The sequence below is a fragment of the Danaus plexippus genome, chromosome 25 (assembly GCF_018135715.1).
Source record: "Danaus plexippus chromosome 25, MEX_DaPlex, whole genome shotgun sequence".
NCBI lineage: Eukaryota > Metazoa > Arthropoda > Insecta > Lepidoptera > Nymphalidae > Danaus > Danaus plexippus.
This window is the reverse complement of record NC_083553.1, coordinates 4330241-4355831: the sequence shown is the minus strand read 5'-3', so window position 1 is coordinate 4355831 and position 25591 is coordinate 4330241. Positions and strand designations below refer to the sequence as shown.

General features: G+C 31.4%; 3 protein-coding genes across 5 annotated transcripts; 2 read left to right on the top strand and 1 right to left on the bottom strand.

Annotated features, from left to right (window-relative positions):
- The first annotated feature begins 380 nt into the window (after positions 1-380).
- On the top strand, positions 381-2064 carry LOC116775332 (carbonyl reductase [NADPH] 1-like). Its single transcript, XM_032668217.2, has 2 exons — positions 381-592; positions 935-2064. Exon 2 carries the CDS (start codon positions 1123-1125, stop codon positions 1969-1971), a length of 849 nt encoding a protein of 282 aa, XP_032524108.2. The 5' UTR covers positions 381-592; positions 935-1122; the 3' UTR covers positions 1972-2064.
- Positions 2065-2190: 126 nt separating this feature from the next.
- LOC116775396 (snake venom 5'-nucleotidase) lies at positions 2191-19227 on the top strand. 3 transcript variants are annotated; one of them, XM_061524526.1, is made up of 16 exons: positions 2191-2454; positions 2987-3129; positions 6534-6654; positions 7380-7487; positions 8536-8622; positions 9032-9198; positions 9351-9449; positions 9524-9646; positions 9937-10102; positions 10254-10432; positions 10768-10923; positions 13688-13867; positions 15434-15558; positions 16048-16152; positions 16907-17003; positions 17373-19227. In XM_061524526.1, the coding sequence occupies exons 2-16, from the start codon at positions 3004-3006 to the stop codon at positions 17454-17456; spliced, it is 1923 nt and encodes a 640-aa protein (XP_061380510.1). In that variant the 5' UTR covers positions 2191-2454; positions 2987-3003; the 3' UTR covers positions 17457-19227. The 3 variants fall into 3 exon arrangements, with proteins under 3 accessions (XP_061380510.1, XP_061380511.1, XP_061380509.1); XM_061524527.1 differs by lacking the exon at positions 2987-3129; XM_061524525.1 differs by lacking the exon at positions 2191-2454 and having other exon boundaries at positions 2524-3129.
- A 67-nt stretch (positions 19228-19294) lies between these two features.
- LOC116775103 (protein SYS1 homolog) lies at positions 19295-21657 on the bottom strand. Its single transcript, XM_032667920.2, has 3 exons — positions 21308-21657; positions 20748-20869; positions 19295-20379 (listed from the first exon to the last, which is right to left on the bottom strand). The coding sequence occupies exons 1-3, from the start codon at positions 21485-21487 to the stop codon at positions 20190-20192; spliced, it is 492 nt and encodes a 163-aa protein (XP_032523811.1). The 5' UTR covers positions 21488-21657; the 3' UTR covers positions 19295-20189.
- Positions 21658-25591: the final 3934 nt, after the last annotated feature.

The window sequence follows — 25591 nt, the reverse complement described above, 5'->3', positions numbered from 1 at the left end:
CAAATCTAAAACAATAATTAACTTAAATTCCCACGTATGTATCCAAATATAATCGTAAATATTTATTTTATCTTATTAACATACAAATCAAATTAAAGCCGATAACAATTTTTACTGAGGTTAATTAAACAATTATTAAAATAACCTTTACAAACAAAACCAGTTACCGTAACACAAAAGATAACTTTATTAAGTCCTTTAATGCTAATGTTATCTAAACGCAGAAACAATTACTTTTAATTAATCGAAACGCTGTTTTTTTAACTTTATAGCAATCAACCAGGTCAGCCTAACTCCGTCAAATGCTGAAAGTAACCTAAAAATTGCCCAGTACATATTTATTCATAAAGATTTATTAATGTTGCTCTTTAAACATAAGTGTCTATTTGTGTAGGCGACACATATCAAACATTGAACGAACATAGCAGTGGCAATACCGTTATGTAGGTAATATACTTGTATCATGTAACGAGTAACGCTCCTGACTCCGCGAAACGAATGCCCGTCGTGTGAAACAGAAGATTCCAGATACCACACAAGCAATGGGAAGTCATTGCAATCCTAACATTGGGATAATCATATACTCTTAGATGTAAATTAAAAGTCTTAGTTATGTTATTGTTATTGTCGAAGAAAGTTTTGTAGCTTTCCTAGAACCTTTGACTAGCCATAAACCGTACCCTACATAATCGTGGATAATAATTATTAAAGTAATGTCAAAACTCAAAAGCGGTTTACATTATAGAGCCGACTTCCATCATTTCTTCTGACGTATTAGAATTCTGTATAATATATAATCTGTATATGTAAACAAAGTTGATGTATAGGATATATAAAATTTTAAATAGATAATATTTGTTCGTTTTTTGATATTAATAATAGTAAAACAATTATCGCCAAGAAAAAATAATGTTTATTTTGTTTCTGTTTTTAGCATTTCATTATGATAACAACAAAGTGTAATGACTAGTGTCATTGTCATTTAAACGCGCGATAAGTCTGTTTTATATTGTTGCTACTTGCTTTCATTGTATTCACCATTTTATGTAAACAACAATTTATCTCAGTTTCCATTGAGACAAGTTTCTGTGTGGAGTTTTACTTAAAGAGACAAAATAGAAAATGGCACAAAAAGTCGCAGCTGTTACCGGTTCGAATAAAGGACTGGGCTTCTTCATAGTCAAAAGACTGTGTCAGCACTTTGATGGAATTGTTTACTTACTAGCAAGGAATGAAGAAAGGGGATTGGAGGCGGTAAGAAAATTGAATAAAATGGGATTAAAACCTGAGTTTCATATATTGGATGTCAGTGATAAAGAAAGTATAAAGAAATTTGCTGATTTCATAAAAACAAAACATGGTGGTCTGAATGTTCTTGTAAATAATGCAGCAGTTATGGATTATAAAACGGTTTATCCGTCTTACGAAGGCGCCAAATACAATATCGACGTTAATTACAGAAGTTTACTAGACATTGAAAAATATTTATATCCTTTACTAAGAGATGGCGCTAGAGTTGTCAATGTGTCAAGCATGTGTGGCCACCTTTCCAATTTACGCAACAAAAAGTGGCTAGATTCATTAACAAAAGAAGATTTAGAAACGGAAGATATCAATAATTTTGTTGATGATTATTTGAACAGCGTAAAGAATGGAACTTTTAAAAAAGAAGACTTTGCTGATGAGGGTAAGCATGCAGAACATAGAGTATCTAAAATCGCTATGACAGCTTTGACAATGGTGCAACAAAGAAAATATAAGAATATATCAATAAACGCTATCTATCCCGGTTACTTAAAAACCGATATGGCACCCAAAGGTGTAAAAGATCCAGAAGAAGCAGCAGATGTTATTGTTTACCTTATTTTAGAAGCATCTCCTAATCTAAAAGGCACGTTTATGTGGGACACCAAAAAATTGGTTGATTGGTACGACGTTGATGGTGATTATTATTATAAACATGAGGATTAAAGTCACAATAATACTTACAAAATAATATCTAAATCATGAATTGAGTTTTTATTATCGTTTAAAAAGAAAATAAATACATTTTATTATTTTGAATTATCAATTTTATTATCACAAGATATAAATGAAAATTGTATTTTACTTGGTGTTAAATCAATTGTAATAAATTTTATTTATTAAAAACCCCTTGAATTTAAATCTTTTCTAAGTTCTTGTGTGTAATTAAATCACACAAATTATTTCAAAATAGGAATATTAATAATGTTAAAAGGAACGCACATTTTGACAACCGATCGAATTTGAAGTTACCGAACACCTGACAGTAGTAGAGCTTAGGCATTCCGTTCGTTGGTGCGCATACTTTTTGTAATTATTTGAATTAAATTTATTATATAGTAAAGCGCTATTTTAATTTTATTTTGAATGAAATAGGCCTCGTAAATATAACAAATATATATTTAACCTAAGTGGCATTTAATCCGATAGGTAAGTTGTCTCCAATTTTATTATATTAGAATTAGTTGCGAAAAATGACATTTTGACGAAAGGAATATCGCATACTGTACAGACGTATGATATTTGTTTACATATGCGTTTGCAGTTACGTGTAATAAGAATTATATGCAATAGATAAATTACAAGAGGTTGACGTTGTGCCAAAATAATTCAATACTTCTTGACCTCTGCATTAGTATTCATCGAGACTCACTGCGCAATCTAGCTTTCAAATTCCGTTGCTGTTTATAAGTTTTGGTGACTATTTTTGTAAGGACTGTCATCAACTTTTTATATATTTAAAGTTTGTTGACCTTGTGCTGGTGAAATCTAAATATAGATTAAAACGAAACTGTGTTTTCGAGCATGAAATTATAGTGAGCTCATTATGAGTGGTTTAGGATAAATTAAGTCTACCTGGAACTTAATGTATGAGGAATATTATTTATTATAAATAATCAAAAGAAAAATTAATTGGAGGAATGTATACTGGGCTAAAACTGTGAAAACACAATGGTTTTAGTGAAATCAGTTCGCATAATGGCATCATTTGCGGCTCAGGCTGCACTACGATCTCGATGGAGTTCATTAATAGAGTCTACGAGTGTCGATGTGCCGGGAGAAGTGACTGATGGTGTCCGTTCCGTTGTTGGATGGCTCAAACAGGCACGAATTAATGTTGTTTGGATGTTTCAGTATTGATATGATAATATTAATTGTAATACAATATATAAATAATAATAATATTAAGAAATACAATGTTAAATTTAAAGTAAAGATAAATAATGTTGTATGTATATTAATATTATCCTATCAGTATAGTACTGTGGTAGTGCCTCAATTTGTAGTTCATTTATATAAAACCATAGCCTTATGACAACAACAGCTTTTTAAATACATTACAATATTTCATTATGACATTGGCATAATATCTAATAATTCCACTGTAAATGAAGCCATGGCATAAAATTTAAAAAAAAAACATAATGACATGTTTTCTTTTTTATTTTAAATAGTTAATTTCATTGTATTTTTTTGGAACATTGGATATTAAGGTGTATAATTATAGAAATTGAACATATTTCATAAAACTATAGTTACTGGCAACAAAACTGTATTTTTTTTTTATTTAATAATCTGTTACATATATATTCCTTATTACAAAACTACACCTAGATTTTACTACTACATTTATTATAAATCACACTTAAATATATTTATTTTTTAAGTCTCTATCTCGAAAAAATATGCTATTAATTTACCCTTTTTAATATTCCTCATCAGAATAAAATTTTGGACCTTTTAGCTTTTCCATACAGTTTTTTAAACTTATTAAATCTTTTTTCTACTTAATTTTTTTTTCTTTTTAATTTAAATTTCTTAAAAGGTACCTATAAAATAGGATAACGAAAAATAAACAGACATATTTAATACATATAATAATAAGATTTCTTTCTCTTAAAAAGATTTTCTTACATTTAAGAGAACTATTTTTTAAATATTTTTAAATAATCATTGTCACTCTACATGCATTTGTTCCAACTTTTAGCTAAGATTATATAGATTTTTTCTCGATTTATTATCTTCAATGACGGATTATTTATGAGAAAATAAAAAAAACATATAATATTTTAAACCACTTTTATATACCATTGGAATACAAAAATCATCGATTTTTTTTTTATCTTCTAACTTGCCTTTAAGATCTTAGCCTTAATAGACAATAATTGATTTAATTCCAACCCATATTTTTGTTTAAATAAATATGCACTAGCTTCGCTTGTTGTTTTTTTATAATTTTAGAACGATATTTTGTAATTAAAAATCGGAATATAAAAAAAAAATAAAAAAAAAGTGTTGTCTGTAAAAAAAAGTAGTTTTTATCCGCGGCTCCACTAACTCAGCTGTCACGATAATATATGAGACAAAATTTAAATAGGAAAATGATTGATTTATTCATTCGTATGACTAAATTATGTATTTTTATCCATGGTTGATTGTTATACAATCATCTTTAGCGTTTATTTAAAACTATAAGAAAGTTATTTAAATGGGTCCCATATAAAATATTACTGAAATTAACCTCTTTACGTACCTATGAACTTAAGATATCAAAAAAAGAATTTGTATTAATATATTGATGTGAGACTTCTCAATGTTTCAGCTTAATAATTTGAACTTTTATTTACACCTATTTAACTTGAAGTATTTTCATCCAGAAAGATCTTCTCATTTACAAACCCTCTTGTATGTTATTTTGAACTTCAGCTATCGGTTCCCAAACAATTTACACTAACACCTTCAAGGCAATTGTTCCGACATTGTGACCTTGAGCCACCCTTTATCAATTTCGGCTTGAGTAATCCCAGCGTGTTTAGACCCGTGATAACAGGCCACTGTTTCATACCGTTACGATAATATCAAGGTCTCATTAATTATTCCGTCTCTTTTAAGGTATTTGAAGGTTCGTTAGTTGGTCATCGGGCCAGTTTTCTTTGAAATTTTGTTGTTTGACTTAACCGTTTTAAGATTACGTGCGAATTTTGTGTGACTTTTTTTTGGGTGAAAAAAATTTCCAAAAATTTTTGCTCATAGAAGTCTAGTGTATTTGTATATCTATTTATAATAGACAGGAACAAATAATAGTATCTACAATAGTATTAAATTAATATTTTATAATATACAGTAATAATCTTTGTAATATAAGCGGACTCCAATAGAATTTATATGTATAAAGTCCTACGTGTTATTTTTTCTGACAACTTATTATACCTACATTTGTTTCACAATTTTTTTTGTCGTCTATGTTGGGAGTGATATCTTGAAAAACCGGTCTCTTATTATAATAATTTAATCCACTTATTAATCAATGACTTAATCACAAAGAATATAAATTTAAATTATTATTATAGAACGCACACAACATCGATCATAGAGAAGAAAAAAAGCGTGTAAATTTATACGTCAATCAATCATATACTCCTCGTTGTTTTCTTGAGTGACCATTTTTTTTCCAAGATACAGTATTAATATCGGGAAAAGTCTCACAGTTATTATACTACTATTTTTTTAAGCGACTGCGTTGAAGCTTCATCTGAAAAACAATTTAACTATTCTAACAATTTACATAGTCAGATTGTTTTTTTGTTTTTTGTTGTAAGTTGGTGTGCATGAAATTTAAAAATCAATTTTTTTTACAAACGACTGTCGAGCGTTACATTATCAGGTTAATATTTCAATTCTTCATAGTCGTTTACAAAATATTTTTTTTATATTAATCACTTCCGCGTCAAAAATATACTTGATAAATGTTTGCAAATGAGAAACTAAAAGTTATTTAATCGAGAGATAAAAAAAATATTCATCTCGTAATATTTTTCGTAGTATTGTATTATAATTATTTTATTGTATTATTATATTATATATGTTTTTATTAAATGCGTTTTTCCGAAAATCTCAATTATGGAAAAAAAAAGATCGCCCGTTGTGAATATTTTCTTTCGCTTGCCATAGATTGTCAAAATATATTCAAATACATTTCGAAATTTGCAAAAAAAGAGCAGGTTTACAGGAAAAAAAATATCTACTACTCCTACGTTATATTTAAACGGTTACTGTCTATTTAAATTTGTTACTTTTATTTACTTTGAAAATCTACTTAAAGTAACCCAATATTCCTTTCCAATGAGTTATTAAAAGTTTTAATAATAGTCGTATAGGTTTCTGTATGTAATTATTGCACTCTGTAAAACCTTTTCCAATTTTTACAGTGCTCACCCATTTCAGTTTTATCGCAAGCCTAGTATATCTTATTAGAACGCTTAAGGTCCTCACAAACTTTAATTATTGCTAGTCACTGAAATGAGCATGTTTAGTTGTGTAGATGCCTTATTAGATATTAATCTGCAGGACAATCAAATTTTATTAAAGTAATGTTATTAGTGTTATTATAAATATATTTATAAGAAAATAAGCATGAAAATAATAGCGTTACGTCAAAAGGAAACTAGTGGACTGTGGTTCAGAGTGATGTTTTTAGTACAAGCATACAATGAAAGGCCTATTCGCAGGCGTCTTTGGAAGTGCGTCAGGTGGGCCGAAGAGCAGTGAGCTCGATAGCTGGAAGAGGAATGGCCGACGACGTAGTAATAGTACACTTCAACGATGTATACAACATCGAACAAACTACCAGTAAGTATTACGCGAAAACAAAGACATTATAACGTTACTATACATATGAGAACAAAAAACTATTACCTTCAAACTTAATTATCGAAAAAATCGATGCAAGTAATTTGTGATTAATTGCTACTTAAAGTAAAAATACTATCTCACGAGTATTCAGAAACTTAGAACTAATATTCTGTATATTCGTATATTCCATCTAAACGCAAGTGTACGGGTAAACAATATATTACTACTACGTAATTTGAAAAAAATTTTTTGTATATTAATTTTAATAAGGAAAGTTTATTTAATCAAAATTATTTTAAAATTGAAGTCGTGGTGGTCTGGAGGTTAAAGGCCCGCCTCCCATACTTGAGGGCGAGGGTTCGAAACCTGACAAGTACCAATGTGATCTTTTCGAGCCATATGTACTTTCTAAGAGTATTTAGACACCACTGACGGACGGTGAAGGAAAACATCGTGAGGAAACCTGGTCTTATAATTTCAAATTATAAGATTGAAATGTCTTGAGCAAGCGTGGTGATTAGTGCTCTAACCTTCTTCATGTGAGAAGAGGCCTTTGCTCAGCAATGGGCTCCGATAGGTTGATGATGATGATGATGATTGTAAAACAATTTATATTTCAGTCTTATACGAAATAATTCTTTTTTAAACTTAATTTCGATGTTAAATGCGGACTATTTATATACATTTTTTTTTAATAATATGGTAATTCTCAATTACTCTAGATACTGAGCCGGTTGGTGGTGCTCTTCGCTTCAGCACAGCGGTTAAAGCGTTACAGCATCTCAATCCCCTGGTCCTATTTAGTGGGGATGCCTTCTCACCTAGCATGTGTGAGTTAATGAGATTTTCGCGAGTATTCATTAAAATAAAACTAATATTTTCGCATTACTACTTGTATTTTTTTTATTTTTAAAAAGCACATACTCGCGAAATTTCGGTTACTTTGCAGCAACCGTGATCACGTATATGCGTATATAATATGCATAGCAATCCGAAAATATTAGTTTCATTTACATGTGTGACTTAATCCGTTGAGGCCGATATTTCCTTTGTCCGAATTTTTTGCACCTTCCATAGACAGAGCCTTCACTCTGTACATAAGGTTCCTTAGACTAATCAGTTCAAACATCCATATTGTCCCTTGGATTTTTCTTGAACACCTTACTTAATGTTCCATAGTTCTTTTACCAACCTCCTTACTTTTCCATCGTCCGATCATTATATGACTTCCACAGTGTACCGTAGATGAATATCTTCATCCTTTCCGTCAGATTTTATTGTCTCAATTCTTCACACTTATCGTAAAGCTATCACGTTAAAATAAACGAGGGCATTTTTGAACAATACTTAACCAATTATTGGTAATTATCCCGTAAATTATAATATTTTTAGCCTATCGCATAGAATTGTTTCAAATAAAAACGGTTTATTATCTCATTACTTCATATCAGAAGCGACTCGTGTAAAACGGAAAAGCTGACCTTGCAGAAGTTATGAACTTTACTCACGCAAACAGAATGATGGAAACAAACATTAACGCTTGATTTGTTCTTGTTCAAGTAGCATAGAAACCTACGTAATTAAGAAGTTTGCTGATTTATTTAAAAATAAGTCAATGAAAATTCGCGATCTTTTTAAAATTTCGTTTTAAACTGATATATATAAATATACAACATGGCATTGCTCTTGACTAGTGGTTAATTGAGGTTAAGTGACACTAGTGATCCTACCCTTCATTCCTTAAAACTTACAATAAATCAGAAATGAAAGCTTTCCTAACTGAGAGCACAGCTTTGGTTTCATTGCAAAAAAAAATCACAAAAAGATACATTGTTGATGCAAAATTAATTTTTAATAAACTAAGATCTATTTTCACAGTAAGTACGTTCACAAAAGGGGAACAAATGGTGCCAGTACTGAACGAAATAGGAACTCATTGTGCCGTATTTGGCAACCATGACTTTGGTGAGTCACTAGAACATTTGATTAAACCATTTGATTTATTGTTAGCCAATTTGACGGAACGCTATTAAATCTTTTGTTCTAGATATAGAAGATTTTATATTTATTTACACTTGAATCTCTGCTAATTTTGATTATTCTGGTACCAAAATTTCTGATAATATTATAATAGAAACAAGATATTTAGAAATATTAAACAGACTGTGTCTGTTTTACTTTTGAAATCACAAATTAATCTAAATACATTATTATTTGGTATACAAAACAACGTGATTTGCTTATAAAAGAAGAGTAACAAACTCACAAGCCTTTTTTCATAATTTTAAATACTTACCAAAATCTAATCTACCAAAATATAACACAAATATATTTTCTTTGGAAAAATTCCAATAACATGAAAGAACGGTTCCAGATTTCGGTCTAGACGTGCTGTCAAACCTGGTATCGCAGTGTAACTTCCCATGGCTGATGTCAAATGTTATAGACAACGAAACCGGGAGACCATTGGGGGATGGAAAAATCACTCACGCTCTGATGTGCAATGGTCATAAAATCGGAATGATTGGTCTTGTGGAACAGGTAGGACATATTTCTGGATAAATCCGACTGAGGCAAGTCTTACTTTATGGCCATAAAAAAAATGCCTAATTTATTTATTTTTTTTTGTTTTTGACTCATTGTTTTAATGGAGACCAGGAATAATTAATAATCTTATTTCTAAAATGTTGTAGGAGTGGCTGGAAACTTTAGCGACGATTAACCCTGAAGAGGTAACGTTTATAGATTTCCTACAAGCGGGATCTAAATTGGCGTCACAGCTTAAACAAGAGGTATGAACACAAAAATTTTACCAATATATAAAGGAATGTTTACAGTAAGAAAAGAGATATTCTTTTGTTTATAGGGTTGTGAATACGTGATAGCACTAACACATATGCGAACTCCGAATGACATCAAACTGGCTGAGGGCTGTACTGACATCGATCTTATTTTGGGGGGACATGACCATGTGTATGAAGTTTTGGAGGTACGTTTGCCTAAAATTTTCACAATTCAACCTTTTAATAGGTCATAAAACTATACTGTCATGATTTTTCTCAATTGCAAGTTAAGTAGATGTTCCTTTATGCTTTAATTATTTCGACTTTTGTGAATTTTGCATATCTATAAGGCGTATGATTTTTTTTTCTAATTAAATAAAACAGCCAAGAACCATGGGAAATAACAACTCAAATTCTGGCCTAAATACAAAATTAAGTCAGTACTAAGTAACATCCGACATCCCCAATACTAACAACATCTTAATATTGTTAACAGATAAACAACAAATACATAGTCAAAAGCGGCACCGATTTCCGACAGTTTAGCAAAATTAATATAAACTTCGGCACAGAGAGCGTCAAAGTGGACATCTCAGATGTTAAAGTCACCAGCAATATAGCCGAGGATCCCGTACTAAAAGGGAAAGTCGAGAAATACAGTGGTAAGTTTCACTGCACTGTATTTACAAGTAAATAATCGCCATTTAGTTGGATCGCTCATATAAAATATCATCTAAATAACAAAAACACGAGTTCATCCTTATATTCCTCTTAGAAACTGATTAATTATTTTATTGGAACTCTTTTTCAAAGCTATGATAGACGGCAAGATGGATGAAGTTCTTGGCAAGTTTTGCGTTCCTCTAGAAGGAAGGTTTTCTGTCGTGAGACGTCAAGAGTGTAATTTGGGGAATTGGGTATGTGATGTTCTTCTAGCAGCCACTGGGGCCGACCTTTTATTACTCAACAGTGGTACCTTCAGATCGGATCAGGTAACTTAGATCATTTAGAATCCTTTATTTTTTAGACTCTGTTTTTATTAGTAAAAATTTAAGCACATTTTATAAGAACTAATACATCCTAGCACTTCTACAGATTACAAAGATTGGATAGATTAATTTAAGTAGGTAATCTTAATAGCTATAGATACTTTATATTATTGCAAGATGTATAATTTCCGTTGTACAAATTTGTTGGTTCATATATTTTGTTGTAAGGATTGAAGTGCTAGAATTATATATATTGAAATAAAGATTTAGTTACACACGCTGCTCATACGAATCCAGGGTATGCAGCTCGCAATTAATAAAAAGTACCGTTTGACCAGGTCCACCCAGCAGGAGATTTCACTCTCAGAGATCTATCTACCATAATACCGATGCGAGATCCGCTGGTAGTAGTGGAAGCGTCTGGGGAGACCGTGATACAGGTTCTAGAAAATGCTGTCTCCAAATACCCCAGTCTCGAAGGAAGGTTTCCGCAGGTAGGGGAACTATTATACGCCATCAGACCATTTTTTTAGCTTGTATAAATAAAATATGAATTTACCCTCAATTGACCGTATGCTCTGTGACGATTAGTACATTATTCCTTTTCTCTATTTACTGCTTGATATTTTAACGTATTATTAAAATAAAGTTTTCATTTTTTTTATTATTATTATTAATTTTATGTAACGGAAGGTAGTCTTAGAAACGAACCCTGGAAATTATAAGTTCCAATAAATGATGATAGATGTCGTTACTGGTATCCTACATCTCGCTATCGAAATTCCAAACAGGATGATAAGAGGTTTCTCATTATAGTACCTTTTAGGCGGTGTTATAAAAAAAATTTTTGCAAACGTCTCCCTATAACGGAGATGTTAATAAAATTAATAAATTAAGGAAGTCTTCTCAAGGCCTTTCTTATTGATTTCAGTTTGATAATACTTCCATCAATGTATAAACTTACCTACAATAATTTAAATTAAGTATGGAAGAAAGCAGTGGGACTAGATTTCTCTGCACAATTTAATATTTTTAAGACTGTAAAGTGTTTATGAAGCAAAACATAAATAATAAAATAGCTTAAATTTTCCGCTTATCTTAAATGAAATCTCCATTGTAATCATAATGAAGAAAAAGGCATACAAAAAAGACAACTGGATGAAGACCCTTGTGCAACTACTTAAGTACATTCGAAGCTTAAATCCGTCTTCAAACAAAGTCTTAGGAGACTGCTACCATTAATTCCTTTACCATATTTGTGCCTTGTAATTATATTTTAGATGTGATTATTTTAATCTTTTACCCCATATCATATATTTCATGAGGAACCAGTTCATTACCACATTCCCAACGCTTTGAGGAAAAAAGTAAACTCATCTCTTCCATTAATAAATTAAAGACACATCATCGTGGGCCAAATGACCTTTTTGATTACTTAACATATGATTGTTTAATAACCGAGAACTTTTTTGAATAAGTAAATTTCAAATTTTGTTTAAGCTAGTGGTGGCAAATGCTTGCAATTAATTAACCATAAAAGATATTACATAAATCCTCACTAACAAAACAATCAAAAACTTATATTTGAGTAACCAGTGCAGTCTAATAAATAGAAGGTAGTCTTAGAAACGAACCCCACTTCTCATTAGTTCCGATAAATTGCGACAGATGTCGTTACTGGTATACTACATCTCGCTATCGAAATTTCAAACTAGACAATAAGGAGGCTTCAGGATATCGCTAGTTAAAGGCACGCGGTGTATAAATTGTCTTAAATTTTTGAAGACGTCTCCCTAATGGGGAGATGTTGAAAAACGATTGACGGTAGATTGAAAAAATTAGACAGACCGATAAAGTAGACCGTTAATTCAAATATATTATATAGTTGTCTTTATTTTGATTTTTATTTTTTAAATTAAAAAGTTTCTTAAAAGAAATTTTGCACATTAAACCTTGGTGTCCGTTGTTCTAAAAAAGTTTTTAATACTGCCCTCATTAAATCTCTAAATTTTGATTTTTTTGTGTGTACCAAAATAGGTTTTTAGCACTATTTACTTCAATAGTTGGAAATATTTTCTGAATTCTTAAAAGAGAAAACAAAAAATATATTCACTTTATAATATTTTGGTTCGTTGGTCCATTTTTAAACATTTTTTCAACGCCCAAGTTAAACATTTTTTTGCAAGTTTTAAGTAAAATATATACGAAAACCCACGAAAAAATATGGAAACGAAACAAAAACAGTCTTTTTACTTACAAAAGTCGCAAAAAATACAGGTGAAATTTAGTATGAATAAAATTAGTTCCCATATATGACAACAGATGTCGGTACTGATATCCTAGATCTCGCTATCAAAATACCAACTGAAATAATAAGAACAGCCTGTACATTAGGGCGTTATCGCTTTTTAATATGTAATTCCGTCTTAGGTTTAAGTTGCTTATTATTTTCGCTTGTAAATAGGCATAGGTTAATATTAGGGTATTGTATCGGAGAATATAACGTGGTAGTCTTCCAACCTTCGACTGCTTTCAATATTTTTGAAGACATCTCTTACATTAAGAGATGTTAAAAATTTCGCAAAAACCTTTCCCTTTTCCAAGTCTAGCGACTATAAAAAATTATTAATTAATCATTAATACAAATGGACAATCTATTCGACTGGTTTATCTAAAATTCTTTTATAAAATTTAAATAAAAATAGACAGTAGTAACAAAGCAGAAACAAGGCTATATATGAAATCATATTTCGTCCGAAATAAATAAAATTATACCTAATAAGCCCAGTACAGATACATGAATTCTAAATTACTACTAAATCATTGTTAGTGCTTAAGCTATTTACGCATCACTCAACATATTTTAAAATATAAGGCACTTAAAAATTTATTTGCTTTAAATATATTTCGTCGATAACGTAGCCGATTAGTAATACCGAAATGAGGCTCGCTCTAAAGTTGCTAATGCCTGTTATGTCGTCTGTGTTATTATGATTACTATAAGACTTGATCTGATCCAACACCACCACAACTATTAATCATTGCTTTCGTCACTTCAATGTTAAGAAGGATTGGATTACTTGAATGCTTATTATTGTAGTGGTATATGTGTACCCACCCCATCAATTTATACAATTTCGTAAGCTGTGAATTAATTGATTGATTTAATTGATGCTCCAACAATATTTATATGTAATTGAAAACTTTAAAGCACTTTTTAAGATAGCATACCTCTTTAAAAAGTCTACATTTTTCTAGGTGGCCGGAATATCCTTTGCTTTTGACCCATCAAAACCTCCAGGTCAAAGGATCGCACAAGAGGTGATAAAAATTGGAGATGAATATCTACAGAAGGACCAGAAATACAGATTAGCAATAAAGCAGTATCTACACGAAGGGAACGACGGATTTAGCATGCTGAAGGATTGTCCCATTCTGGTAAGATAACTTTTCCCCATTTTATTAAAAATATTATATTTTGAGTCTATAAAGGAAGAAGACATCGATACGACATAAAATTAAGAAATGTTCTAAATTCAAATATAGTATAGAAGACGATTTTGTAACAAGCAAACAGATCTTTATGTAGGGTAAGTATCTAAATGATGTGAATGCAATCCTACCCTACGTATGATAGTGTGGAGGTACAATTGTAACACAGGCACGTTGTCAAATAATCCTTCAGAACCTTCCCCATAAAACGGACTAGAATACGTAAAGGGAGCCCACGTCACTCTGGGCACTTAAGGGATCTTAATCGTAGGTATTGCACGCTTTGTATAATAAAAAAAAGTGTCCCGATTTGAAGTATTGCATTACTCTACTCAATATCTCAAATTTTTCCGCGGATAATTTGGCCTTCTCGCAGCCAATTTCTCGTCGATCTCAATTTCTACCCCCAAGGATCCCTTTACTCTTTCGGAGCGTAAGAGGAATACCCTGGAATATTAAATATATATTCAATTAGATTTTTAGGGGTAAAATCACACTTGCTATTTCGACGGGTTCAACTGAACAAATTCAGTTTTATGAGATTGAAAACTCCTCCACTTGCTCCCGACAGATGTTTACCCGGTCGGAGGTAAAACCTCACATGTATAGTCATCCGCATGGCTACGTATGTTATTGGTTTATAGCATATCGTTAATATGTAAGATAAACAGTATGGGCGGTAGCACCAAATCTTGGAGTACACCAATGTTAATGGGCATATGTTTCGACCATAAGCTTATATGATTTCTTGGAAGCTCGTCGTTTTAATGTTCCACTGCAAAAAAGCTGGTGATTTGCACAATCCCATAGGTGATCTATAGGACATAGGTAAATTCGATAAAAGAGCTTTGTACAAAGTCGATCGGAGGCCTTAGCGATATCAAGGCCGAATGCCAGAGCTAAGCGAGTTAGACTTGCTAGATTCTAGCATATTATATATCCTTCGAGGGCAAAGCACTGAGTGCGTTCTACCAGCTAGAAGGTCCCCAGCGCTTTATTCTCAACAAATACAATGTCGGAGATCACTAATAAGCTGGTTCTGTGATAGATAACCCAAAAGATGATCATTGGTAATTCTATCCATCATCACCAGTTTAAATCATGGCGTTAGGAACCTTGTGTCAATTGCACATAGCATACAGTGTGCATGCCATAACAGTTTTTTGGCGATACTTTCTGTTCGTAGTCAAGAAAGGAATTGAATTCAACGGCAAAAAGAGGACAAAGAAGTTATGCTTCCTTTTTTTTTCGAAATAGGCCAGCGCACCGTCAGTTTGGTGGAATGGAAATTTCCATTTTCTGAACACCAAAAGCAGTTAATACAAAAACTATATACGAAATCTATTTATTTTAAAGAAATCTGTAGCGACTTTTATCATATAGAATGTCGCCAGACTAATTTTGAAAGCTATCTCCTATCCCATCCCATGTTGTATCGTATATCATTATCTAGACTTCTAAGTAGATTAAACATTGGCAGAATAATCAAGACCCCACGCATGTATATTACAGGTTTCAGAAGACATGTGTCCAGAGGTCGGAATGGCTATCCAGAATCACTTCCAAGCTATTAACGTTCGCACCGGCCGCGCTCGTCCTTCCAAACACAGACAATCGCTCGTCACTCTCAGTAGACGGTAATTAATATAATGATCTGAAGATACATCTTTACACAGATTATCACAAAAATTATATGAAAATACAACGCTAAAAATGTAGGACATAAGAGAACTAGTATTAGAACTAATATAAGAAGTATTTTATCTTACTGATTAAGATAATAGAAGAATTATTGAATATACAAAGAACTTCATATTTGTATAGGCAGAAATAAACTACTAAACTGACAAGTTTTGCTGAATATGAAGCGATATTAATTTTTGAACTAAAATTCTTATTAATTAATAAAAGTAGATTCGTTTAAAATTAATATATTTAGGTGTCCCTTCAAATAATGGCATTTGGGTCAAAACGTAGCCTATATATTCCAAAATTGCTGATAGAAACTATTTAATTTCATTTAGTAGTTTTTGCGAAATTTATTAATAAAAATACATACAAAGTTCCGCATTTTTGGCGTAAGCCGATGCATATTCATGTTTTATAACACGTGCCTCTCATCTCAGGCATAGTCTAGTCAAAATGTTGGACAACAGCGAGCTGGATGGACCACCGCCTCTGAGGAGAGCATCGTCAGTAGCGGTCGAACCATCGCACAACACGCATCACAGGTAATACATCAGAAACACAAATTATCTTACGTTCCAAGCACAGAAGCTTTTGGGACCAACGTCTAAGGACTATAAACGAGCATAATTTTAAAATAGGCCTATAACATTTGTAAATCTTAATACTTTACATCATTCCAAGTTTGTTAAGTTTTGAATTATGTAAGAGAAAACTTTTAATTTTGCAACTAAATACTTATAGGACTTATGTACTAATATTATATTTCTTCGTTCATGCTATTAAAAATATGGTATCCACGTAAGGAACATAGGAGTTCCGCTTGGCCTTTCTTTGATAGTAATGAAATTTTAGCTTTTAACTTCTAAATCATTTCTTTGATTAATGATATCTAAGGCTTTCCCGAGTTTTATTCATTTAAATGAAAGTAATATATTTGGGATAAACTACGCTTGATTTATTTTTGTAAAAACTACATAATCCCGACGTTTCGGTTACTTTTCAGCAACCGTGATCACATCTCGTCTGCCCGCGAATTTGTGTATTCGCATAGAGAAACTAAAGACTCGGTTTACAAATTAAAAGTTCTCGAAACTTCTTTCTTCTTCTTTTAAAGTTCGAGATTCAAATTTGAGGCTCCTATAATGATAAAAAAATGAACCTTACGGCAAAGAAAAATCACAGCAAATAGTTTTAATTTATTAGATGGATGTATATAGAGACATTAAACATAACGACATACACGTGCAAAGCCGCGTTAAAGACTTTTTAATCATAAATGATAACAAAATCCCACAGACTCACCCGTCGGGCTTCTTTGGACGACCTCGAACAGAACGCATGCGAATTGGCGCCGAAAGTTGAAAACAGGATTATAATACTCACTAAACCGGAAGTGAGTATACATATACATACATTGCATATAAAAAATACCAATATATACTATGGTACTTAAAAAAAATATTTTATCATATTTTAGTATGGAATATTCAAAGTTACAAAGTTTTTTTTTTTAATACAAAATTAAATTGAATGTTTATTATTTATAATCTGTATATAATTTTGATTGCAACATTGTTGTCATTTAAGTATAAATTTTTTAATTACTCATCCCTTTGTGATGAAGTCAAACATTCAAAATAATAGTCAAATTACAAATAGGTAATAGTAAACACATAAAATGAATAAAGCCAAAGACAAGAATATATTTTTTTTATATTATCTATGGTTTACATTAAAATGTTTTCATATCGTTCCATAACAGAAATTACAAGAACTCCTTGCTGAGAAGGCCCGTTGGGAATCCGACTCGGTGATCAAAGAAGTTGACGATGAAAGTTCACCTTAGATACCAATCCTGGTACAGGACTCCGGATGATATTAATTTATAATGCTCATTTTTAAACTAATATTTTTGAATAGAATTTGACTTATTATATTTAATTAATTCATTCGGTCGTGTTTGTAATTTTTAAATTATATATATAAAAAATATTCATATAAAATACATTTAAAAGCAATCATCCAGATAAGGATATATGTGATAGTGCTTCATGATGTATCTTGCTTTACACTTCTGTATTATTTGCCTATACATTAAGGTTGTTATTTGCTTAGCGCTCAAAGAACAATTAGAACTACCTCAAATAAAATAGTATTCTGATAATTTTTTTATGGTAAGTGAAATTTATGAACATTTTCTATATATATATATATTTTTTTTTGTTAAGTACATTCATGTTACAAAACACAAAATCTAAATTTATTTTATTCAAAAGGCCTAAAGTTGTCTTCCTTGTAACATCTTCCATACCAAAATGTCATCAAATATTTTTTTAAATGTTATTTAATATGTTATATATACGTTCTTTAATTTATTTATAATCTACAATATCATACAAATGATCTTATTCTTTCAAATTATTTACACTGCCAATATACTTTACATATCTTATAATTATTAAAATAGCTATTAATTCTTATATATATAGACATTCGAATATGAAAGATCAAAATTTCTATATTTTTTTTTTATTGTAGCTAAATTAATTGACCAATATATATTTATATATTTCTTCAAAAGAGTATCAATATAAAACATTTTTAAAAACATAATCTAGTTACCAAAACCATGCATTAATTATCATACCTAAAATGTATTATACAATAAGATTGCTTTTGCTTTCACTGTTTCTTAGTTATAAAAGTGATGCACATTAAATAGAGAAGTTTAGAAACAGCACTGAAATGTTAAACATACCTTAATAAATACCAATAACGTTGGCATAATTACTAGATTTCAAAACCGATAGCCATTTATAAAAGTTATTTAAGTAGCAGAAACATAATTTCTGTTTAAAAATGGTGAATATTAATTATGAGATTATTTTTAAATATATTTATAGTGTAAATCACATTACGTATAATTAATAGGTGAATTTATTTTTTGTTACTCTCTTTATTGTCTTGTTTCACATAAACAGTATTGACGGTCCAAATTTGCATCGTCACACTACATTCTAAGAGTTGCGGAAGTAAGAATATAATTTGAAAATATTAATGAAAAAAAAAAACTTAACGCTCCGTATGTAGTGTATCGATGTCGACTTAGACTAAGCATACATAATATAAATAAAAGTCCGGTGTTTAGAAACTACTAAAAGTGTTGTGATTGCTTTTAAAAAAGCTTTTTTTATAGTATTAAAAAATATATTTGTTTAATAATTCGACAACAATTCGACGGCATTTATTGTAAACACCTTCGTCTGTTTTTCTGAAATAAAAAAAATACTAATAGTCAACACCTAACAATAAAATTGTCAGTTTTAAAACGTCAATATGAACTGTCAAATGATACTTGAAAAAAATTAATAACTCACCCGCAGCCTTAATTAAATTGCCACATGACTTTAAATATCTTTATTTGGTGCCTTATCGCTGGATAGAAATAATTACGGATGTTGAAATATTAATATAAATGTTTAACTAGTGTGTCTCTTGTCAAACATCGCCATGTATGGTTCTACAAAATATTATTTTGCTTTCGATACGTAGTTGTGATATTGTGATACGTTGCAACTTGTTGATTTGTTTTGAAATATATCTTTATAATCTATAAACGAATTTTATTTTTAAACCTATAAATGTAAATGGGTTTGTAACGTCGATTATAAATAAATGAAAGAATACCATTAAGCAACAATTTTATTTCAAATCATGTATATATTTGACCGATTTGATAAGCAAATATATTTGTTATATTTGCGTTATGTTATTGTACATATTATTTCTTCATCAGGTTACTAAAACTAATGATATCGGATTCGCATGCACTGGAAGGTTATTAACCGACTTCAAAAAGGGAGTATCTCAATTATTTTTTTATTTTTTTCATGTTTATTTAGATATTTTTTATTGACACGTACATAAACTAACTATCTACAAGATGTACGACTAATATTTATACATTGAACAATCGAAAAAAAAAAATATTTTGTTTAACTATAAATGTGATTTAAAAATTTTTCGAATTACAAATTTATATACAAAATATGAAAACCACCACTACTACCATAATTTTCTTTTGAACGTAACCAAGAATAACGCAAAATTAAAATGAGTAAATTTTTTTAAATATACATAAAAAATAATAATTTTAATTATAAGTTATTTACAAGAATAAATGTAACAAGCAAAGAAGTGTTAAACGACATTACACAAGAGACTTTAATACCTTTAATGAAGTTGTTTTGATTAATTTATAGGTCCATAACGGTAATGTGTGGACTCCATAGTCTATGTAGGCTTTGCATTACTTTGCTATCTTGAATGGGATTTTTTTTAACCCCTATATACCACAGACGTTAACATTTAAAACATTAATTTATTAACAGACTGCTAATGAAATTAAATATTATGAATTAATTGAATTATATTCAGATATTTGTCAGTGAGTTTTTCACAACCTTCTGGACTACTTTGATCACTCTCAAGTCTAATCTTCATACATTAAAAACACTTTTCATCACAACTGTACTCAAATGTCATACAATCACTGAGATATATTCGAAGTTGGTAGGTTTCATAAGTCCACCTTAGCACCGATATTACTTAGCGGAATAGCTTGTAATTCGGTACGGAGACATAGAAATTCGCCGGCGACACATGTTATAGCCGCAGAAGCTATGTTCAGCGCCCACCAGGAGAATGTTGTGGGAAATGATCCATTGTACACCCAGCAGAAAAGTAAATGTATACCATAGAAGGTGCAACTGGAAAAATATGATTTGTTTGCGTTAATTTCTGTATCAAGAGTTCCATTTTTGAAAACTGTTGTAGGACAGATTATAACCGTCACAATAGTATACTTTTTCTCTAAGGGATATAATTTTTAAATGTACACAATCTAGCTTAAAATATAAAAAATATGGGTTCAATGACAATAAATAATCATATCTAAGATCCTGTCTGTCCATGATCACGGTTTTTCATTTAAATTTCAGATAAATAATGGAAATTTCAAAATATTTTAATAATAAAAATCACATAGTTATCTGAAAAAAATTAATTCATTTTATATCAGACACTTAAATAAACATTATTATATTTTAGGCTATGCATAAACTAGTAGCAAATTTACCTAAAGTCCAAGCACAGTTTTGTTCTTCCGACCAGCATCCAGAGCATAAATGACCCAATAATAGCATTGATCACAAAGGCTGCTATAATTGCTCTTCCCTCATTGTCTTTAACATGTATTTCCTGAAAATGCGAAATATTTAGTAAACAAACAGGACGAAATTTTATGAAATGGGAATGGGATGAAAAATCTCTCTAGCTCTCAATTCTTAAGGCAAATAGCAATAATCAAATTAAAAAAAATAGACATATTTTGGTTAATACTATTTTTATGGCTGTAGAATACTGGAAATTGATTTGGCTCTCCAAAGTCTAACAAAAATAAATATAACGATTTCATAAAATTCATTTCAAAGTTATCTGAAAATCCTGATAATATCAAACTTATATAATATTTTGTCTAAAAAGAATAAGTAAATATGTAGGTCATATAATAAAACCTAATAAATAAGAAGCTGTACAAGGCTCCTTATTTACAAAATAATTTGTAAAAACATATTCCTACCGAGTAACAGAAGTTACGAGCTTCGAGTAAAAATTTAATAATTTCGTCATACTTACATGATACTCAAACAAATGATCCAAAGTTCTAGTGGAAGAAGTCAAATCTTGCATTATAGCTATTATGAGACTGAGTGAGAGATATAAAACAAACTGCATTGCCATAATTTGAGAAATTATAAGACAAGGATCCCATTGCGTGTAGCGAAATGAGCCCGTTAATTTCTTCATTTTTGACATCGTTATCACAACGGGATAGATCGGAACTTAAGCATGTGTCGACTGTTCGTGTATTTGGAAATTAACACCATTAACTCTTTATCATTTTATATAAAGTAATTAAACATATGGGTTAAACAACTCGGATATCTGCATTTTGTTTTGTCAAACTGACAAGATGACTAACAACAAATAAGTCAATGTCGTTAAAACTAATAACAGATTATAAATTTGTCTGAGGTGAAGACAATAAATTGGTGACAACAAACATAAAATTTAATGCATATATATATATGTGTGTGTTTAAAATATTATAACTTCATCGTTTTTGAAATAGTGATTTCATCATAATTGACGTCATTAATGCCTACGCTCTTGATTGTTATCAGGGTCTCATGTATTGAAGGTCAGCTCGTAGACGGTTTGACGAATCCTTTACTTCGAAGAGGTCCGATCCCTGTAACGGTTCGAGCGGTAATGTTTTTAATCTGTACCCTCGCCTCTATTTACCAACCGACTAACACTCATTGTTTTGACTGCACGCAAGTAGTTAGATAGGTGACAACTGATAATGTCAACCATCCATAATTATTATTTAATTACATAAAATGTATTCGCCCCGAGATGTATATATCTATATAATATTTGTATATATAGTCTATATTTGTATTCTTAGAAACAAGGTAAGAATTGACTTTTTAAAAAATAACATTCGATACAATTCCACTGCAAATTTATTAAATTTACACAAAAATAAAAACAATTCTAAATGAATAACTTTCAACTATCTTGATTTAAACTAATCGTTAAATGAAATCCGGATATAACACAATCGAAAGATTTAAACACACTTCGAAAATCTACTAACGACTAAACTATCACACCAACGCGCGTTACGAACGAAAAAGAAGAGCCCTGATGTCCTCTGACAACGGCTTATATGTCGTTTGAGTCTCTCCTACCCTCTCATATTCCTACATTGATTCTCTTCTACCCTCTCATATTCCTACAGTATATATAAATATAAATATATACAAATATAGACTATACTTAGACTAGACATACTTTTTCACAAACAGTTAATATGGTAAAACATAATATTGAATATAGTATTGCTGAAAATGACAAACTGTAATTATGTAAACTACACTTAAAACAGCGAACGAATTGTAGTGCCGGATTTCAGCTGGAAGGCTGTTTGAGAGTCCGTTAGATTTAATACAGTAAAAGAATTACTATAATTTTTCGATTAGGAAGTAGTCGTTGACAGGGACGGCAATTTAGCTCCAACATAAAAAGTTAAAGTTAAAATTCCGACTTTGCTGTTACATACCAGTGAAATATAATATTATATCAAGAGATGGGCAATATATACACCTGCCCATCTCTTGATTTTAATACCGAAAGACCTTCAACAAATGGCAGTAATTTAAAGTCAGACAACGAGGAAATGTCTATAGTTGCGACGTTTATTACAATTGAATCAACCATAAAACTAAACTCAGATCCAACCTTATGATAAATAAAAGATTTAACGAGAGATATTATTGCGTGAAATGGTTAGAAAACTTCTGTGTAATCCTGTGATTTAACAAAAAGTTCGCGAATGTTTTCCGATCATCGCCGTTATTTACTAAAAAATATATTTTATAGAAAAATTAAGAATAATTAAGTTAAAGAAAGGAATTGGCTCATCTATTCGGAAAGCAAGGGCTCCGTATTCTGTGGACCCTTTTTCGCCTTTGGATTTATTGAGAACAGGACACAATTTAACGGGGAAGGATTCAATGATTGGAAGAATGAAGAAGTTCGAGTAGCTCATCACGAAAACTCTAAATGATAAATCCTGCATTATCGCTTTAAGAGCTAGGGGTATGATTCATGGCAATATCCAATCACCCTTGACTGCCCAACTTAACGAAAAAATTTCTTACTGTGAGAACATTTTAAAGAGGGTAGTTTATGTAATAAAAGGATTAGCTTCTAGAGGTCTCGCTTTTAAAGGAAATAATGAAAAAATTGGTGACAGACCCAGTGGAAATTACATTATGTTCTTGAATTAATAGCCAATTTTGACATAGTACAGACTCAACACAATGAAAGATATGCAAATCTGGGATCAGGAACAACTAGCTGCCTTACGAAAACTGTCTGCGACGAATTTATTTATTTAATGGGTGCCAAAGCAGTGAAATACATCAGTGATGAGATAAAAAAAGCAAAGTACTTTTCGTTGATTGTGGATTCTACACCGGATGCATCACATATAGATCAGCTAACACTTGTGGTTCGATATGTTTTAGACAACGGAGAACCATGTGAGAGATTCATGAAATTCTTGCCTTCTGTAGGACACAAGGGTCAAGAAATGTGTGATGCCATAACTACAGAGTTCGAAAAGATAAACATAAATCTCAAAAGTTGCCGTGGTCAGTCTTATGCCTCCAATATATCAGGGATTTACAATGGTTTACAAGCTAAAAATCAAGAACAAGCAGAATTTGCTGTTTGTTCCTTGTGCAGCTCATTCATTAAATTTGTTGGGAAAATTCGCCATTGAGATTTGTATAGTGTGCCTACGTTTTATAAGTGGTATTACGACTTGTTGTATTACGACGAAGTGAATACATATTTACATAATACAAATCGCAACGATAGAACCCCAATCACGTGGAGCAAAGAGACTGAAAAAGCATTCGAATTGTGTAAAAACAATTTAAAAGGGGCTGTTTGCTGTCGTATCCTGTTTCCGCAGCTCCTTTAGCTATAATAACTGACGCATCCAACACATGCGCAGGCGCCGTCCTTCAACAAAAAATTGATCAAAAATGGAAACCACTATCCTTCTTTTCCTGTAAATTCAGCGAAGCTCAGCAACTTTATAGTGCTTACGACCGGGAGCTACTCTCCATATATATGGCTGTAAAACATTTTAATTACATGATTGAAGGTCAACAAGTGACCATATTTACGGATCATAAGCCGCTCGTGTACGCCTTACATAAAAAAGCTACGAGTGGTAGTGATACACCGGGACGCCTACGACACCTGGATGTCATAAGTCAATTTTATAAATCAATAGAGTACATTCAAGGATCACAAAATATCGTGCCTTATCAAAAGGCTCAACAAAACGATGAAGAGTTGAAATACTTGTTAAAATCTAAATATTTAAATTTTAAAACCATCTTGTATCCTAATTGTAGTGAGCCAATATATTGCGAAATATCAAAAGAGTGCGCACGCCCTTATCTACCGCGCGACTATCGTAATACAGCCTTTAAAGCGATTCATGGAATTAGTCACAGTGGCACGCGTGCCTTTAGAAAAATGATAACACATAGATATTTTTGGAAATCTATGAATTCGGACATTAATGAGTGGACGAAAGCCTGCGTTAATCGCCAAAAATCAAAAATTCGACGCCATACAATATCTCCCCTCGGCTCTTTTCCATCTTGTAGCCGTTTTGAACATCTACATGTGCACATTGTCGGTCCATTAACGTATTGTCAAGGTTATAGATACATATTGACTATGATAGATAGAGCGACTGGGTGGCCTGAGGCTGAATGTTTAAAGGATATTACCGCAGAAAGCGTCTCATGCGCTTTATATACTCAACGGATTACAAGATTCGGTTGTCCCGCCAACATCACTACAGACAAAGGTCGTCAATTTGAATCAAATCTTTTTTGTAAATTGACAAAATATTTAGGAATATCGAAAATTCGCACCATCGCTTACCATCCACAAGCCAACGGTACAATAGAAAGGTGGCACAGAACGCTAAAAACAGCACTGATGTCACGTGGAAATACCGAAAATTGGGTAATGGAGCTACCAACCGTTTTATTCGGCCTTAGGGCATGTTTACGGGACGATACAGGCATTTCTGCCGCTGAAATGGTTTATGGCACTACTCTAATATTACCAGGAGATTTATTTGAGTCGTCAAAGCAAGCATCTCCGGATAACGAAACACTATTGCAAGATCTGCGTATGCACATTCGTAACCTAGCCGCCGTACCGAAGCGACCGCACAGACAAGGAAATATATTTTTACACCCAGTCTTATCATCGTGTTCTCACGTATTTGTACGTTGCGACCATGTCACAAACCTA